The sequence below is a fragment of the Cydia pomonella genome, chromosome 17 (assembly GCF_033807575.1).
Source record: "Cydia pomonella isolate Wapato2018A chromosome 17, ilCydPomo1, whole genome shotgun sequence".
Lineage (NCBI taxonomy): Eukaryota > Metazoa > Arthropoda > Insecta > Lepidoptera > Tortricidae > Cydia > Cydia pomonella.
Genome location: NC_084719.1, coordinates 2,238,599 through 2,259,537, shown reverse-complemented (window position 1 = coordinate 2,259,537; position 20,939 = coordinate 2,238,599). Strand labels below are relative to the sequence as shown.

General features: G+C 39.2%; 1 protein-coding gene across 2 annotated transcripts in view; it reads right to left on the bottom strand.

Annotated features, from left to right (window-relative positions):
* Positions 1 to 311: 311 nt before the first annotated feature.
* Positions 312 to 20,939, bottom strand: part of LOC133526975 (heterogeneous nuclear ribonucleoprotein 27C) — a 42,143-nt gene continuing 21,515 nt past the window's right edge. The window contains exons 7-11 of one of the 2 annotated variants that reach the window (XM_061863849.1): positions 18,137 to 18,303; positions 15,036 to 15,105; positions 7,514 to 7,590; positions 3,922 to 4,003; positions 312 to 2,789 (exon numbers count right to left, since the gene is read on the bottom strand). In XM_061863849.1, coding sequence (XP_061719833.1) covers positions 2,671 to 2,789; positions 3,922 to 4,003; positions 7,514 to 7,590; positions 15,036 to 15,105; positions 18,137 to 18,303 — 515 coding nt within the window. In that variant the 3' untranslated portion in view covers positions 312 to 2,670. The remainder of the gene's footprint in view (positions 2,790 to 3,921; positions 4,004 to 7,513; positions 7,591 to 15,035; positions 15,106 to 18,136; positions 18,304 to 20,939) is intronic. The other variant, XM_061863848.1, reaches the window with a different exon arrangement.

Below are 20,939 nucleotides of genomic sequence, written 5' to 3'. Positions count from 1 at the left end.
TGTGTGAGGTCAAGACGGACCGTCAAGAAGTTATTAAGTAATAAAATAAACAGATGGCACGTTTTATAAATAATCTCACGTTTTGGAAAATTAATGATTGTTATATAAATTATGTTAAATACATAAATATTTTGCAGATCCAAAATCGCTTTTATAATTAAGGAAGTAGCGCGCAATTTTGTGTGCGGAATATATGTAATGCCTTAGCTTACTACTACATGTCAAATTCAATTTGTCTGTCCATTATTGTACTAATAAGTATTATTATTATTACCGTAGAGTAAGTTTACTGTAAACAAACAATGTGGGAATTCTCTTTACATAATTTATTCAGATTATACATAAGAATTTTCGTATTCTATTACTCTATTGCAAGAACATGTTTTTATAATTATAAAAAATCTAAGCCAAAATAGAATACTTAGAATTAAGTGTAAAATTAGTGTAGGTGGCTAACTACTCCGTGGCGTGGTCCAGAAGTGCTAACTACTCCGTGGCGTGGTCCAGAAGTGCTACCTACTCCGTGGCGTGGTCCAGAAGTGCTAATCTAACGTAACGTAACCCTGGCTGCTAAGTGTTAATCCTCTTCATTTTATTAGTGCATAATATTAAAGTATATCTAGTAATTTCTATATTATAAATCTCAGTAATCTCTATGCCTGTTCACGTGTCCGAAGTCTATTAAATTAATTAAGAACTTTATGATAATGTACATTAAATCTATTTTATATTACATCGATATAAATATAAACATTAATTTTAATTACATGCTTACCGATGTTTTTAAAATTTATTCGTACAGTATTTAAATATATTCACAAGGCCTACCTACGCGCGTTGTATAAAATGTAGTTTAAAATGATTCAAAAATAAAAGGATTATTATAAAAAAATATCGTCTAGTTATTTATACCCGTCGTCGAGGAGCGCGGGCCCGAGCCCGCCAGTCTACTGCCAGTGATTTTAAATAAAACTTATAATTACTTATTACTTTTATTGTAAATACAAGAAATACACAAGGGAACCCAGTGCTTCGTCACAGGACACATCTGATTTGACACCAATTATCGATCTTAGGTACCATTTGTTTGTCGTCCGCCAAATGACATCGGAAAACGGAATAAGTAATAGATATTTCATGTCATTGGAACTTGGAACATTAGGTATTAATGATGTGTCTTTTTATCAATAAATGCATTCCTAGCTTGGCCAGTCCATTGGACACGATTCTTAGGCGATTTACTTACGTTAGAACATGCATTTCAGATAGATGCAACAATTACAAATAATTTGTAAACCATGGATATGGTTACTTTTAAATCTACAAGTAATATGTATAGAAAAAATACCGATTCATTCAACATTTCTTGGCAACATTAAACGCCCAAAACATTTAACCGTGACGTCACCAAGTGATGATCCCACAAACTCCCTATTGCTTTAAATACATCGCAAAAATAGTGTCTGCTTACAGGAAATATCTTTATATAACAATACTAAAGTATACAAGATTCGGTATGTGTTTAAACATTCACTGGATCGAGTCATCCCACCCACGCTACACAAATGTATGTCCAAAAAAAACTAAACTAACTTAAAAGTACGAGACAAGAAGTATATAAGATCAGGCTTCAATTGCGTTTTCGTTCTAAACATATGCACAATTTCATTAAATATATGGGGTCAGCACGGAACATTAGGTACATCTTCATCAACAGACAGAATCGTCAAAATAATTTAGTTTGTATTGAACCTCCTTATATACTTCAGCCCATTTAAACAACATTTACAAACACAATGATTGCCTTCATTGAAAGTAAGGTACAATAATATTTTACAAGTTCAGTAAATTGACAACTGCCTGACAATTAGATACTGTAAACTGCATGCTGATGAATACAGATGAAGATTTGAAATAACCGTTTACATTTCTATGGACAATATAACAGTTAAACATGACGTAAATATCAATTTGTCCAGAAAAAAATACTTAATCAATTGATGCAAAAAAAAAAACGTCTTGTTGAACTTAATTTTGGAACTAGTGGTTTTAAGTAGGGGTCTCCAGACTACAAACCGAGAAAAATAAAGAGGTCTGGCCATGGCCCTTACCTTAACCCCAGTCTAAGCTAATTACTGAGCCCTTGCGAAAGGAGGGGGGGGGGGAGTCAACGGGTGCTACCACCTTATAGTTAGCAATAACAGCAGTTTTCCGATCCAGGTAATATTAGGACTCCGTTACCAATATACTTAAAAATAAATATAAATTACTTCCACAATCGACATTTCTAGTTAAGTTTAAATGTTTCAAACATTGCTAACGATGTTCTGATATTTTGTGAAACGGAAAACTCAGCCCGGTCATCGGACATCCATAGATACCGGCTCCCTTTCGCAAGTGCCCAACGTGTAGATGTAATAAGTGCTCAAGGATGCGTTCTCACCAGAGCCGTGCAAGCTGTGCGGGGATATTTGGTAAGAATCAATAGAATATTGACCACTAGAGCTGCGCTGAGAATGGAGTGATTCTATAGGTTCTAAACGCATCCCACGCGACGCATCCTCGCACTTCTCTAGTGCAAACTCGACCTAAAGAGTAAGAATGGTAAAGGAAGTTTCGCAAGCAGTTGTCAGTTGATTGTATACCAGCACTCGATGCGGGGGTCACTCGTTAACGCCGATAGGGATGGTACGAGGCGGCGGCGGAGCCCGAGCCGGCGCCGTGGTAGCCGCGCTTGGCCGAGCGCGGGCAGCCGTCCCCCGACCCGCCAGTATACTCGTAGTCCTCACCTACGCAGAACACCAGGTTAGCGGGAGTCTAGGGCGTGAGAATAGCAATTTCATAAAGCGATTGTAATGGGTTTAAAAACAGAACTTGCTACAGAGGGCGCCACTTGTATTATATATTTAAATTACAGTACGATTATCCATAGACTGCTTTCAACTGTCATTAACACAAAGTCTATGCCTAGTCTGTGGGTTGTGTTTCTACGAATTTGGTATGACCGCTAACGATTGAGGCCTTTGTGAGTACAAAGTTTTTTTTAGAAAGAATCATTGTTTAGCCATTTTTAATGCGTGGACAATAAAACAATGTTTATAAAATCGGGCGGCATAACTAAGCGCCAATTAAGATAAATTAGCAAAAACGTTCAGAAGAGTTTAAAAATATTTTTTGGTGCATATGTAAGTAGGTACCTCATTAATCTCATTATGTTTAATATAATAATTTTGTGGCTTCAGTAACGCCCTCTGTAGCTGTCAGTTACTAACCCGATTTACTGTAGCGAAATAAAATAAAAACTTACCGCACCACGCACCAATCCGAGCATTCAGTTTAACCTTTTTTACGAAAACAATTCTAAACATAGGTACGGCTACAAACTACATGCCACCATATTGTACAAACAATGCTATTCAAATGTAACTTGCAACATTTATTTCACCTTTATCTCTAATATTAGGTAGGTACAATTTTTCAAAATAGCGCTCAATAGAAGTGTAAACATGTACACAAACATGTTTGTTAAGGCAGGATTCCACCAAAATGCGTTACGAGCATATTCAGTACAAAAATGCTTGTGCCGTACACTGGAGATCTTTAGTAAACATAAAAATTTTAAACCTCCACCACTTCAGTTGAACACTATAAGAGCGGTTGCAGTTTTGTGAAATTCTATCCTGTAGGTACATACTCGTACTTAGTTTGAACATCTACTCTAGCTAATATAGGTATTTAGAGTTATCGCTTAACTCAATCAGTTTCCTAGGCAGTAGGTTGCGAGGAACATCACGTAACACTTCACGCTACGCGTTGATACTTCCAACTGAACTCTACTCTCACGTCAGCTAGGGAACCGACCGAGTCAAGCGGTCGACTTGGAAACTAAGTGAATAGGGGAATAAGGATAGAGCAGGTAACCTGAGGCGGACGCAGAGATGTCGGAGACGTTACAAAACGACTGTTGGGGGGACACCATGGCACCACAGTATATCATGGGCACCTGTTAACAGTTACAACAGTCAGTACCAGAAGTGGTTAAAAGGCAACTCAAATAAGTTGTAGCGATCCCATACCAAATTTTTGTAGAGAGCTCTTATCTTTGGTGAGCTCGATTGTATGTGATTCGTCTAGTAGTTGAGGTCTGTGGTTCAAAATGTAGAAGACCTCTGCTTAGTACACTTCTGTTGCCGAGTGTGTGTTCATAATTAGAGGGGGGCACACTAGTATCTAACACGAGGGACTAATTTCTCGTCAGTAATATTATTTTTCTACAATCTGACAAATTAGATATTTTTATCTATCCGAACTAGGTATTTATCATCCCAAACATCCCAAAGATGATGTAAGTTTAAAAAAATTCTATGATTTCAAATTTCTTTCTCGAAACTCGGCCTAACCTTGATGTTTCATGCTTGTCTCGATTTCCCCTGCTAGCATCAGTCTCTAGTTAAGCCATTATTTTTACAGGAATTACAGCCTGTGTAGTTTATGGTTTTAGGTTTTCACTAAGCCCGCACTGAGGTTACACGCCCAATAAAGATTCCTAGACATTTGAGGATGAAGTTATTCTTGAGCCCATGGTCGCATTATCACGAGATAAAGACAGAATAAAGCACTCGCCTGTTTTTGGATCACAATACGGTTGCCATACATTTAATTAGCAATCTTGAGACCTTTCTCGAAGGACTGTATCAATTCGAATCCTGTCTAAGACTTTCGCTCCATAGAACAAAATCACGAACATAGGTCTAAAATGCACTTTAAAAATTTGTAACAAATTATGCACAGAAGCTAAAAAATGAAAAATGCTTCTAAAAATCGGCAATATCATACAGAACGTATCGATTGTTTTTTTATTTAAGCGCTCCCGGGAACGCACTTCCATCTCGCTCATACGCTCAGTGAGAGTTAGATAAGAACACGCACTTACTGAAATGCAACAAAACTCCAAAAATGGTGGAGAATCTTACGTCAGCGCATTTAGTGACAGCAAATGAAAAGGCTGAAACTGCCATTTGCAAAAATATTACAAAACCAGTAATACAGCTACTTATCTCGTTTTGTTATTAAATCGAGCACCATGATCGCAATTGAGACGACGCACTTTTCTTACCGAAACAAGTCGCGCTTTCATCACGCTGAAAATTGTAGTGTTGAATCTGTGGAACATTTCAACTGTTTACCTGATAAAGGTAGCTGTCACAATTTATTCTGTGTTTATCCCTTGAACACTCGACCAAGGGCCAGCTCATAAAATGCATGTAACTTGTGATACAAGCGAGTGTCTGAAGGAGGGGACTAAGTCTATCTCCTTTCATTGAACGACAGCGGCGAGAGTTACCATTGTTCACATCTTAACTGACCATTTGTAAAACTTATTACAAAGCCTAGACGAATAAATCAAGAGGACTGATGCGAGTACAAAATCGCGTTCCTTCGAATTTAATGTTTTCTCAGGCTATTTTGATAGATTCAATTCAAGCCTTGGAGACCCTCTACATCTCTAAGGATAATTTAATATCTTTTTTTTTTATATTTCATCTCTTTAGACTTATACATCTCTAAAGAATTTTAGTATTTGTTGGTTTTATTTTTTATCATAGTTTTTTTTTGTGTAATTTGACATTTAGAGACCGTATACATCTCTAATAAAGTATTTATTATTTCATCGATTCCATATTTGTAATTGTTTTTTGTAATTTTTATTGTTTGTAAAAATGGACATGTAAAAGTGCCCCTGTGGCCTATTTGGTGAATAAATGTTTGATATTTGATATATTTGATGGCGTTAGTAACGTTGATCGTAGGTCAATTCATTTTGTTAACAGGTTAGACCTCTGGGGGCTGATTTTTGAATTTCGAGCGCTCGATTTAGTCACTCGCAAATCTGTGGAAAACAGCGAAATGCTATTTTTGAAATACGAGCGATAGAAAGTAGGAATCTAGTGGTATTGACTGTTCGTTTTCAATTTTATTAATAGAATTTAAATGGCTAGCAGTGGAGATAGTACTGAAGGGAGCCACACGAAATTTAAAAAGCGCCACCCTGGTCGTATATTTTGGGTTTCACTGGCGCCATTTAAGCACCTAACAAAATGAGTGGAAATACCTACATCAGTTGCGCCATCTACCATCTATCTAATAATCTTGCCGCTTTGCCGACTGGTGAGTACGAGTACAAAAACGGTAGCACTCATTGTCGAGCATTAGACTTCGTTTCGCGCGACATCTATTGTCAGGTAGCAGTACTGATAAATCCGCTACTTGGCGGTAGATGTCGACTACTAAAATAATAATCATTTTGGTAAGAAAACTGATGTATGGAGTGAGCGCTCTATGCTTACTTATTGTTATTTTTCTGTGGTTATGTGCGAAGTTGGTGGCGGGGGAAATATAAGCGACGCCAACGCACGACGTGGTGAAAATAAAAAGTATGACCTTCGTGGGACGATATCTTCACACTATTTAGCAGCTGTCACCTGTCACATAAGCAATATGTCCAACTCCCTAGGGCGGCGCGGTCAGTCCTCTCGATTTATTCGTCGGTAATACAACGTAAGATCTATAATATTGATGTAGTACTCCGCTTATATCGCAAGCTAAGCGTTTACGAATCTCGCTAATGTAATGTACCATCGCTCACACTGTTAACTGACTATTCGTAACCCTTATTACAATGACGTAAGGAGGCCAATTACAACTTGCATTCTGATTCCAATCCGATCCGATTGTGCGTACGTATTCGAATACCGGACGCACGGGCAAATCACAATAAAATTGACAAAAAAAAAAAAATTTTATACAAGCTTTTATAGCTGACTGTACTTTTCTTTCAACAGGCAACTAATGTGTATCGAAACAATTCTAGCAAACCGAAACACAATTAGGTTGCATTATTTTATCAAAGCGTCCCTATGGCCACCTGCTGTGTCCATCATCAGATCAGCTCGATGGTACTATCTGAAGTTTTAACTCAATCGAATAATCAGCAGTCTTTCTCTTCTAAGATTTGACCCAAACAAACAAATAAATAACAAACAGAGAAAGCAGAATAAAAGCTTGTAATAAAGTAAGGACACTTAGCACGGAGAATTTCGTACATTGACCCGCCATTTCCTATCTCTATCGCACGCGCATACTTATATTGGTGTCCCGCTCGCACAGTGGCATTGACCGCAGGCATCATCGGCGGGACAGCAATATAATTATGCCCATGCCATAGATAGGTACAGTCAGTGTCAAATACTTTGTAGCAGTCAAAGTGGCCAAATAGTTCGGTACACCATACTAAATATATGGTGTACCGAACTATTTGGCTACTTTGGTTGCTACAAAGTATTTGACGCTGACTGTACAGGCGGGTCAATGAACGAAATTCCTCGTTCAGTCGCTAACGTTACTTTAACAACATTTTGATATCGCAATGGGAGTTGTAATTGGCCTCCAGGTCCGATGGTCAGTCAGTGTAGTTGGTACTCGTACATTGAAATACGAGTACGTGGCTATCCACCTGGGGCGGCGCGCAGTCGCTCAGCGGCCCGGCCATGAACTTGGGGCTGCCGGCCGAGCTGCCGACGCCGTCGCCCTCTGTGCACACAGCTGTTACTTCATTATACTACCTACTTTATTCAATGGTTTCTACAATTGTTATTCATTATTGATGGTACTAGTAAAAGAAAAGATCGTTTGTAAAAATAGCAGTGTCATTAAAGTCATATTTTATAGAAAGGAGGTTGGAAACTGGCCTATGAACCACTAAGAATAAGCGGCATACCAACGGAAAGGTTTTTTTATATATTCAATTTTTTTGTATGGCAAGACTTGACAAATAAGTAAAAAAAATAAGACATAAAGGTAAGAATACGAATAAAAAAACTAAAATATCATGACACAAACTCATCGACAATAGCTAAACCTTCATGATCATGAACTCCCTATCGAGTGAAAATGATGAGAAGTATGAAACTTTGATGTTTTTTTTTTTTGTAAAATATGAATTTTAGCCGAAATAACAAAACACGTGTCCATTATTTTTTCATGTTCTCCAACATATATTTAAAGTAATTAACTAGCTATTTGCTTAAACAAAACTCTACGGAAATTAGGGGGCGTCCATTAATCGCGTCATATTGTATAGGGGGGGGGGAGGGGGTCAGCAAAAAATCACCAATGATCACCACAGGGGACGGGGGGTTATGGACACGTATCACGTGTATTTTTTTTTTCATCTGTGCTATACTGTATTATAGTCAATAAAATAAAAATAATAGTTTTCCGCCCTTCAATTAACCAAACTGTCAAAACACGTGTACTTAGGTTCATTTGTTAGAAAACTGTTCTTTAGTTATCGAAAAAAATACACGTCACATTGGATGGGGGGGGGGGGGTCCTGAAAATATCACCAAAGATCACCATGGGGGAGGGGGGGGGGGTCTAAAAACAAGCCAAAAACGTATGACGCGATTAATGGACGCCCCCTTAGAGGGTTTTGTCACTTTTCAGTACTTTGGAGGCCAATTTCTCCGAGTAAGTTGAATTTGGGCAGCTAAAAAAAATACGTATGTTATTTTAGATTACTCTATAACATATATAAAAATAAATCAAATCGGAGCCTGACAGTTGGGTACCCTTCCTTGTTAGTATCGAAAAAACTATATAGTTACGTTTCACACAAAGATTGGGGCTACCTGCCATAGTAAAAGTTTTACAACTTACAAGGAAAGGTACCCAACTGTCCGGTTCCGATTTGATTTATATTTATATATGTTATAGAGTAGTCTAAAATAACAGACACGTATTTTTTTTAGCTGCCCAAACTCAACCTATTGGGAGAAATTGTCCTCCAAAGTACTAAACCTTCTAACTCCTATAGAAAGTGATGTTCAAGCAACTTGCTAGTTAATGGCTTGTTTGAGTATATGTTTGAGAACAGGAAAAAATAATGTACACCTGTTTTGTTATATCTACTTAAACTCAAGTTTTCCTAAAAAAACATGCGTCTTTTTGTGTAACTTTAGCGACAAGATATTATAAAACTTCAAATGTCGATTTTTTTAGGAAAAAAGAGTTTAAGCTGATATAATATAACAAAACACGTGCTCATTATTTTTTGCTGCTTTCAAACATATACTCAAACCAGCCATTAACTAGCAAGTTGCTTGAGCATCACTTTCTATAGGAGTTAGAAAATGTTGTAATTTTTTAGTACTTTGGAGGACAATTTCTCCCAATAGGTCGAGTTTGGGCAGCTAAAAAAAATACGTGTCTGTTATTTTAGACTACTCTATAACATATATAAATCAAATCGGAACCGGACAGTTGGGTACCTTTCCTTGTTAGAATTACTTATCCGGTAACATACCGCTTGCCCTTATTGGTCAAATAGACCAATTTGCCCACCCTCCTTTGACATGAAATATGACATTACCACACTGTTGGAAATGCAGTTAACTGGATCTGACTATGCTTAGCATTTATAATGGTATTCTGAGGGCGGAAAGTGGAGCCATCTACAATGTCGCTTACGAACAAACCATAACTTCTTCGTAAGAATTCTCAAGCGACATTCTGATAATTCTATATAAACGAATATTACTGTTTAAGATTTGAGAACACCGACTAGTCAGACCACGATAAGTTGGCAGCGATTTGATAGCCCAGATTATGACGTTTACTTGACACTAGCACCGTCTGTGCTATCAAAATAGCTGCCAACTTATTTTGGTCTGACTCTAGATAAAATACCATTTTCATGGCACGACAATCAAGTATTCCTACTACGCCGTTATGGCGTGGTGCGTGGTTTAATTCGTCACAGGGTGGAAATTTACGAATCAGCAGCTTTTTTAATTGTTGATAAAATGCGAAAATATTTCTTAAAAAATTTAACGGGATACCTACTAATAAATATCAATTTTCGTCAGTATTACCTACTTACTCTCAGTACATCATTAAAAATTAAGATGGCGATAAAAAAAATACTCGACAGATGGGGTAATATTTTTTTCACTTTACCTACACTTTCCGCCCCTAAAGATATATATAAATTTTGATAGAAAATTAATCTACTAATCAAATAATGAGGGTAAGTTCTCTGAAAATACTGTTTCTATAGTGGTGGTTACGAATTATTACATATTATGAGATGGTTTGAAATTAGATGGCAATAATGTTACACTATGACAAATCATACGATTCTACATCATTATGAAAAAGGGCGATAGTTGATGAGAATGGAAAGTGTTAAGACAGGACAAGCGAATTTACAGCAGGAAATGTAAAAAATATGTAAATAAATAATTATGGAAATAGATATAGAGAGTGTTGGGAGAGTTCCTGGTCAGTGGACACTACCTAGTGTTAAGTTATTGGTTTTAGTGGTGTAAGACTATTACGCGGGGTACTCTATGCCCAAATATAAAAACAAAAATTATGATGACCCGCAGTGCCCCGGGGTCAACTAAGAACTAAGGGAGGGACTCAAACATTAAAAATGCCAGTTTTATTTTGAATTTTTTGATTTCTTTTAATTATCTACGTTTTATAATGTCCTTAAAGTAGATATATATTTCATCATAAGATATCTCAAATATTTGCAGTGGTAGATAATATTAATATTTTAATTAATCAACCAGTAGTATTATTTAATTCATTAAGATAGAAGAAGCTTAATAATAGGAAACTACGACAAAACTGTTTTTTTTTTTTCATTACAATTACAAACTACGTACTTATATTTACCAGTTAAATCTAACACTAATATATACCCAAAATACCTAATATGAATAATGCATAATTTCTACTTCAAAAGACCAGTGTTATATTCTGTGATAGCACTTTAATCATTACATCAAATACTTATTAGCTTACAAGCTTTTCGTCTTAATATTTTAGAGTTTCGGTTAAATTAATAATTAGAACCGTAATTAACTAATTATCATTAGGTAATGTAAAAAGAACAACAAGGACGTTCTCGAGAGAGTCTATCATAATTTTCCTTTTTATAAACGAACATAAAGTAACTTATGTAGGCCGCCGTGCGGCCACTAGGCTCCCCTGCACGAGGCGCTAGGGCTAGCTATAGTAATATGTAGTTACATTAACATTACAACACATCTAGATAATAGTCTTACAATCGTAACATGCTGACCTGCGCAGGCGCCGGGCGGCGGGCGCGGACGACGCTCTCATACATTTTAGGAAATTAATACAAGTCTGTATAAATACAGCCCGAGGAGGGCGGCGTAAATAAACTTATATACTGCCGTAAGTAAATATTACTTTAAATATTGTACATCAGTCGATACTTCACCTAACAATTTTGTAATCTAATCAATCGAGAATTATGTACTTTAATTCACTATTAAGAAATCATAGTTTAAAAATAATCAACATCATTTTTAATTAAAACAGAAATAAATAACAACTTGCCCTAAGTTTTTTTTATAATAATTAATGTTATAATTAACTGTAAAGCCCGTGCATATTATTTTACGATAAAATGGGTCTCATAATTACATTTATATTTAAATTCTAGTATAAATATGAGGTTGTATATTAATAATACCTGCATATTAAAATAAGTATCGAAAAGACTACAGTAAATCGACTTCGCGGGTACATTAAATGCAGAACTAAACAGTCGAGTAGAGGTCGGGTCACTCTCGGCTAACCTAAAGTTAACACTAGGGTCTCTTGTATAATTAGTCAATTACGATCATAAATATAGTATAATGGGTCGCGGCCGAGCGAGTCGACGGCGAGATATCAAATACCAAAATACACTTTTACACAAACATGTTTCCTTTATATTATACCTACTACAGAATAAACATACACATATAAAAACCGCGTACACTATAATATAAAGTAATACAAACAAGAGTCGGAAGGTTAACTACACAACAGTACTACAGTTAAGCCATGATTAAAATATTATTCCATAAGACTACAAGATACATGTATATGTATAGCAAGCAGCCGCCGTGGCGCTCGGGCGGCGCCGGCGCGTGGACACTTGACAGACGAACCTCGAACGAGTCTTAACGTATTTGTATTTTGCTAACTATTTTTAATTAATAAATTCATCCAATATTTTATGCTCATCTCCTATATAATAATAATTAAAAACCCATATAAATAGTCTTCGATTGATTTCCACAATAATTTGCACTAAGTTTAATGTTGAGTAAATCTAAAATTTCTAATACATATTATACTTTATTTTAAATAAATTATACTCTTTATGTTAATTAGAAGATTGCCACGACGGTTCATTACAAACTAAGTTCTTAAATTGTTCCGAAGGTTTGTGAGTGTGGCCGAAGGCCGCTTACGCCTTAGTGCTAATCGTTATCACTGAAATCAACACAATATAAAACATCTCTATAATCACTTAACTTTTTGTAAGGCATCGTTTCCTAATATTAAACAGATGTGAACAATTTTATCGTATTATATCGGTGGTTGTACATTAGCCTACGGTGTCGGTAGCGGTACAGAGTACAGTACAGTAGGGTCCCGCGCGCCCTACTGTACAGAGTACAGTACAGTAGGGCCCCGCGCGCCCTACTGTACAGAGTACAGTACAGTAGGGCCCCGCGCGCCCTACTGTACAGAGTACAGTACAGTAGGGCCCCGCGCGCCCTACTGTACAGAGTACAGTACAGTAAGGCCCCGCGCGCCCTACTGTACACAGTACAGTACAGTAGAGCCCCGCGCGCCGAGCGGAGCGTCAACAAATGCGAGTAAAAGCTGGAGGTACGACCGAAACGAGAGACAGTCACAGGAATGGATAACACAAATTATAATCTAACTAACGTAGGAACAAGAGCAAACGAAACGATACCAAGCCGTACTATATACGTAACCTAGTGGGCAGTTAGGCACCGACGTTTAGTTAACATTATTTCATTATTGTTATTAAGGTACGAGTCGATTGGCTACACACTGATCGCGTCAGTCGAGTATGTACTATATAGAGCTATAAGAATGTACCAATATGCGAGTTACCTATGAACATCACAATGTAAGGCGTTTCACTATGTTTTACCGTTAATTTGGGACTACGCACCCCTCGTCGCAACGCATTACTTATAATTTGCTTATACATCTCACAATACTTCTCATAGATAAATTATAATTTACTTATGGAGCGATCTTACATAACCCTATTCTAAACGATCAAATTATGCATTCATTGTAATCATCAACAATTCGTCTATTTAAAAGTTATAACAAATCCTATCGGGCTCCGCCGCCGAGTGCGCAGGCGCGGCCGGCCGAGGCGATGCTTCGGAGCCGGCGCCCGAGGCCGCGCTCCGCTCCGGATTACTTAGCTTACCACTAAAATTTTAATCAGTCGATCGGTCAAATGATTGAGCGATATAATACAGTAAAGGACTAATATTAAATTTAATCTAACAATGTTATTTTAAATTATAACTCACTTTGTGTGGAGCGGGGCGGCTGGCCCGAGGCGGCCACCGCCCACGGGACCGGGACCGATAGCGACGGACCGTACCGCCGACGGGACCGGGACCGATAGCGACGGACCGTACCGCCGACGGGACCGGGACCGATAGCGACGGACCGCATCGCCGACGGGACCGATAGCGACGGACCGTACCGCGAACGCGGCCGTCGCGAACCTCGCGGCCGGCGGGGCCTCTATATACTTTTAAAATTATTTGGCAATCACATAAATTAAAACTTTAAAACTATGTGACGAGAGACTTGATTAAAATTATGCTTTACACACAAGTAAGTATATATATGTATATGTACAGGCGCGGGGACGAGAGGCGGGCCGCTATATCCTAGTGCTTGAGCGTCATCACTTAACAAATACGTCATATTATCATTTACTTTTGCTCATTTTTAACAATTTGGCAGGTAAATTTAATTCATTAAAGTATAAAATCCGTATTATCAACTTAAAGTGCGTTAAAAAACTAAAATGCGTACTAGAAAACGAATTAAAATTACGAATATTTATACAGAATTGATCCCTTTACAAAAAAAACGGGAAAAATTAAATATTAAAATCACGTTCAGTCATACTATGTTTTGTTAAATATTAACACATAATTATTTCATTACATCCCTACCGTTTCCTAAGTCTAGTGGGTGGTAAATAACCAAAATTCTAATATTAAACATACATACCGATATATATATACCATATTTATACATAGTTATTAGCTTAAGTTAAGTTGTTTTAGGTCACTTCCCTAAATTGGCCTTGTATTAGAGCGTCTGTCAAACGTCACGCGAGCGGCCGGCGCGGCGCGAGCGCGGCTGCGACCGATAGAGATCCTACCGAATCTACTCACAAATATTAAAAGAAATCATTTAAGAACTACAAAAAAATAAACGACAATCTGAAAAAGTGTAAAGGGGGTCCCCTTTACGAAAGCCCGCATCCAAAAGAATAAAAGCAAAGTGAAAAAAGTGTATAGTCATACACTGTCGGGTCTGCGAGGGAGGTCGCTTGCGGCCTTCGCGTGTCGCGGATACTTGCAACGTCAATACTCTTACGAAATTAGTATACAAGCTTAAGTTTAACACCTAGGAGCCTGAGGTTCGTTAGACTATGTTAAATTTATTAAAATTAACGTCCTTACTTACGCGTGTGGGTTTGTGTTAATGCAGTCGATAGCGAACTATAACAATAATGAAGTGAGTTCCGACGCGTCGCATCCGATCCAACGAGTCTGATATCGATTACGTCGCATATGTAAACTTACTCTTTTAAATTTATTGATAATTCGCTCGTAAAATATTATTACTTAATTTAGTTTCGAAAAGAATTGACTTTTACAAAAAACTTTTAAGAGCTCGAGAATTGTATAAAAATGAACTCTATATCGAACCGTTAAACTACAATATGTAAGACGTTGTGTAACGTTGCCGAGGCGTGTGTGTGTGTGGGGGGGCGGAGGAGGAGTGTGGAGTGTGAGCCTACGCGGCCGGCCACTCCTTGCTAAACTCCTGGTTGAAGTGTTTGGGCGCGTGGTGCGGGTGGTGCACACCTGGCTGCTGCGCGGGCGGCGCGTGGTACTCGGAGCTGTAGGCGCGCGCCGCGCCGCCGTACGACGAGCCCTGCGGGGGACCGCGGGGGTCAGCGGGGGCGGCGGGGGCCAGCGGGGCCAGCGGGGCCAGCGGGGGCCAGCGCGGCCGGCGGGGGCGGCGCGCGCGGGCGCCCCGCACCCGCCGCGGAGGATCGAAATGAGGCCATCGGTTCGTACACTTCTCAAACTTTTTATTGTATAAAAATCGAGAGGCCGCATTCTGAGCGCCCCATGATACTGTTATGCTATTCTAATTTAACGTGATCCCTTTACATACGGTACGGTCGAGTCATCTCTGAACACTTAAAGTACAGCTCTTAAAATTATATTATATAGATTATATTAACTGTTAATGAACCTGTAACAATACGAGAAACATCCAAATTTTACTAATTTGTACTTTAAATGCCAATTTACAGGTGTCGAGATGAAACGGAGCGGCGGGTCCGTCTCGCCCGGCCGGGCCGGCCGGATCGGAACCGGACGCGGGGGTAACAATGTAACATAGTGCGATGCGATGCCTTTTTGATGAGCGTAACCGTCGCAAGAACCGACCCGTCCTCGGGGGGAGACCCCGGAGTTTCGCGACTTTCCCTCATCCGAGCCCCGCCCTTATTAATTGTCTTTCGGGATGAGCCAATCTTGGGGGCCCTGATCGACCAACTGGAAAAGAAGAACACTCTGTAAAGTCCCAGTCGCCAATGTGTGAGGCGTTAGCATGTAAGTAGCGCAGCGTGATCATGGCCACAAGCGTGAACCCCGGGGAGGGAAGGGAGGGCGGTGATGAGAGACCTTCAGCGAAACGACTAGTACTGCTGCCCCGGCGGGCGGCGGCGCCGCCGGATCAAAAAGACATCGCACGTTAACCTTCTGAAAACATGCAAAGGCGCGTCGTCTGCAAGCACTCACACGGACACGGCACACGGATGCAGGGGTCAAACTAGTGGCTCTATCATGCGCATTCTGCCCGATCGGCTCCTTGGCACCGATGTTCGCTGAATTTCACTCGCTCACCGACATTCTTACACCGTTCATTCACAAGACGGAAGTACAACCAAATGGAGCTACTCGCACACTCGCTCCTCGTTCACTGTCGGACGGATGATACGAATGAAAGGAAAATTCATCACTCATGCACTTCATACATACTAAAAATCACGCCAAATAAATGAGGTAGATGCGGGATAAATCAATGAGTAAGCGAGGGAAAATGGATACTATGGAAAAGGATGCAAGCCCCGAGGTACTCGGCAAATTAGATCGTAACAAGTAAAGCTGTTCCAACTTGGCTGTACTTTCGTAAGATGCATTTCACCATGGCCATCGTAAACGTAATACAGTAGAATTTTACCTTGAATATCGAATTGGCTATGCAATTTAATAATCTTCAATATATTTTGAAAGGTATTTAACTTATGCATTTCACGGAGCGTTATTAAAATTCATGGTTACATCATTAGAGTAAGAATATTTCAGTATGTATTTGCCATTCTGATATTCAAAATAAAAGCATACATAGCATTCCCTCGTATAAATGTTCTAATTAAATGGAAATTCATAGAGTGTAAATACAAACGAAATGAAAGCAGAATTTCCAGTCGTTTTATTTCAAAACCAAACATGGAATATCTTCATTTTGACGTAGCGCAAACAGGGAAAACACTACAGGGAGCAACTCAATCTAAATTGTCATTAAAATCTTCATTCCAAAAACACAAGTGTTGTTCCTTGATGAATAGGCAAGTCATTTTATACGATGCAATGTCTCTTGAATTGAGTTGAGATATTCAGCAGGTCGTCCTATGGAAACCAACACCGGTAACTAGCACTCGCCAAAGCACTGACCTGACTCAAGGAACTTGTCTCTGTGTGCCGGTCCAGCGTCTTGTCTCTTGCGTTAGATCAGGCCGATACATGCTTCATGGCAAATCCTTATAGTATGCCTTCTTTTGGATACATTTGAAAGGGTAGAACTCCAAAACTAGCCGCTTGATGTAAGTAATACATGTTTATAGGTGTAAGTTTGTTGGCTTTTCAATCGAACATATCCAAAAGATGGGAGCCGACGACGGCCAAAGTCAGTATTATGTTATTTGTATACCCCCTAGTACTACGACGGAAAAAGCACAATTCTTGAATCCTTTTTCTAATGACCAAGAATATCTGTCAGTCACAGATGTTCTGGATCATGGCATGACAACATTAAGGTCTCCATTTGAAACTTTAGTGTTGTCATGGGTGTTAAAATTCTTGTCTTGTTTGTTCTGAAAGATAATTAAATTAGAAGGAAGCTTTCAAGTCTTTACTAAAAAAAGCTACATTTTGATAAAATCTGGGAAATGACTTCTTTATTACATACCTTTTTGTATTTATTTCACACGATTTAGTAGAAACTTGAAAGTAATTTTAGTTAATGTAATCTATTATAGGTTTATTAGTGTTTCGAAATTTTCGTTTGCTTATTGTCCTTAAATTTTTGTGTTTATTTTGCGTTCACAGTAAATAATTGCAAACGATAATTCGGAGACACGTTATATCGATGCATGTTTTAAGTGTTATTCATTAATTTGATGCGAGAAAATGCCGACAAGATGATATATAATATTATGAACGTGTGGCAGAGGAAAGGTGGCTAAACTTTTGTTTAAGAATTGCTTACGTAGATAATTTAAGGGTACCTGATTTTTATTTCCATATCTAACGTGAACGTTCGCCAGGTGTCATCACGGTCAAGTTAAGATCGCGTTTAAAAGACCATTTAAGCGACGAACCATCGCCAACAGCTACACTGTTAACTGATTATCGGTGGACCTTATTACAAAAGGCATAAGGTCCACCCGTCGACAGTTAATAGTCCCGCGTTTGGAGACGTTTCGAGTCTATATTACCGCGCGTTTTATTGACCCATGTAGTTAGTTGCACACGTTTAAAATCCGTCTGTCTGCTCGCAGGCAAAACGCAGGCAGGGTGTCGACTAATTGTAAGCCACAAGTTAAAGTTAGGGGCACCTTTCCTCGGTGTGTTCAGGTGTAGGGTGCAGGGTGCAGTCAGCAGCGGGGTACCTGGTCCTGCTGGTAGGCGGGCGGGTACTGCTGGTAGGAGGAGTAGTCGGCGGAGGAGGACTTGGAGAGCGCGGCGGCGGAGGACAGCGCGCCGGCGAGCGCGGGCGCGGCGCCGCCGCCCGAGCGCCCGTACATCTCGCCGCCCTCCGACAGCGGCACGTACGAGCCTGCGCCAACCACCCCGCTTAGCCAACTCCACTTGCACGTCACGTCCGTTCCACCAAAGTGGCCATTGTCATTTTTTCTCAAAAAACTAACAACTCTTGAGTTATTTCGACTTTTTGTGACGGTCCTTCCGAATTATGTGTAAAAAAAGCGTCACAAAACTGTATTTATTATTTCGATTATTACCGAGAAAAAAATATCTTTAAATCAATCGTGACTCGGAGTACAATTACCCAAAAATTGATGGTTTCGCGAAAAAAAGTAAATGATACTTTATATAAAAATGCCAATTTTCAAAGACCACACTCGAATGCTACCCTGATAGATCACTGGATAATCTGGCTAATCTGTAATGACAACTTGTTCTCAACGAAAATATTATACTTCTTGCATCAGGCTTGCTAAACCATCAGGCAACTAAAGCTTTAAAGTTAACATTCGGGTGGATCTACTTACAACTAAAATTATAGTTCAAGAGAATTAAGTTGCCGTATATCTTGATAAAGAGTAAAAAACACTAATCATAATCAAATAAATCAAACACGACTTAATCCTCCTATATCACAACAATATTTAACCAAACATGTAATTTCAAACGACTTACAATTACTCTATTATAATTTAACACGCCTAAAAAACCTTACATATAAGATTTTCTTAGCATCTATGATGTGTCCGTTTAAACTAAGTCTGTTTACACTAAAAAGCAGTCACCAATGCTTTACCTGACATATGACTAAATAAAATCCTGGTCTGGGGCCCTATCATCTTCCTAAATATCCGTTATGACCCAACACTCGTTAGTTCAGAAGTGAGGTGAACCAAAGCCTCGCAATGAGCTATTTTCTAAACGCAAACGCTCGCTACCGACACTCACCGGAGGCGGTGGAGTTAGAGTTAGTGACAATCCAGGAGCTGCACGAGCCCGCTGCTAGTCCTACTTCAATGCAGAATGTTTGAACCACAATTTTAAAAGGCTTCATGTTACTATCCAGGTGTGGAGTATACGTGAGATAACATACAGTCAAGGACTTAAATCGTTGACCCATTTTAAATTTAATAATTGGACTAAAACATCGAACTCGAAATAACTCAGCAGTTCGACTGTTCTAAACATTGTTTATAATTTCATTTATAGATAATTTCAAGGAGTACTTTCTGTATTAATCATGTGCCCCTCCCCTTGATCGACATCAACTTCTCCACATTCTACTAACATGTCACTATTGGGACATACTTGTACCCAAGTGTAACTCCGATGCTAAATGAGTCTGATTGGCCTTTTTAATAGCTAATTCTTATTTTGTACTAAAACAGCAGATCGGTTAGGCAAATTACGACCATCGAACTAACATGTTTGTATCTGGATATAAATACACATACATACATACATACATAGGCTACGGAGACTGCTTACCATCAGGCGGGCCGTATGCTTGTTTGCCACCGACGTAGTATAAAAAACTTAGATGAGAAGCGTATGTCTCACATAAGCGGAGATATGCACCTACTATCTCGCGCACGGTTTGATTCCCATTCATATCCGCTTGGCATTCACCCGTGTAATAAGCCATTGGAATACTTCACTGATGAACACGAAGCGTATACAAATAGAAATAGCCTGCGGGTTCCACTCGAGCGTAAAACTCTGGACTTAGCCTTCTAACTACGCGTATTATTCTGTCGTAAACCTTTTAAGACTTTTAATTCAGTGGAACAAAAAGCATATGCATTTTGCATTGCTTTCCCACAAGCATCTGAACGTTCCGACGGCGATTTAGGCGCGGCTCTGCCTGGATGTGGCCTAATTATTATTAATGTCTAACTACGGATAGATAAGCGGTGGTGGCCGAGTGGATATGACGTCCGACTTTCAATCCGGAGGTCGTGGGTTCAAATCCTGGCTCGTTCCAATGAGTTTTTCGGAACTTATGTACGAAATATCATTTGATATTTACCACTAGCTTTTCGGTGAAGGAAAACATCGTGAGGAAACCTGCATAATATACATCTGCGAAGAAATTCAAAGGTGTATGTGAAGTCCCCAAACCGCATTGGGCTAGCGTGGGGACTATAGCCCGAGCCCTCTCGCGCATGAGAGGAGGCCTGTGCCCAGCAGTGGGACGTATATAGGCTGAATTATTATTATATTATTATTATTAACTACGGATAATTCGCAGTGAGTGTAACTATTTTAAATTAGAATTTCATGAGATCGAAAAGTGAAACTAGTAACTCGTTTATTTTTGTAAGTAGCCTAGCGGGCGCGCGGTCAGCTGATGGTTATCCTGGCTTTATCTCGCAGTGTCTACATTGCTGTGGCTTAATCGAACAGCAATACCAGTTACTAGCTTACCTTTAGTGAGATTCGTGGTTACGCCCAGTAAAGCTATCGTGATTCTTCACCATTTGACGTGCTCCGGTAATCGTGATTGTGAAAGCACTACCGAACCGTTGATTTTATTTGTTGTAATTAGTACCAGCGTTGACGCCAAAAACGTTAAATGTAGGTGATGCTCAGCGGATACGTTGGTGTTGCAAGTGTCTGCCGCAGGCGTCGAGATCTGTCGAATGCGCCGCTAGCACGCCATTCGTAAATCGCTCTCACTCTCACGTCGCTCATAATACTACGTCACGT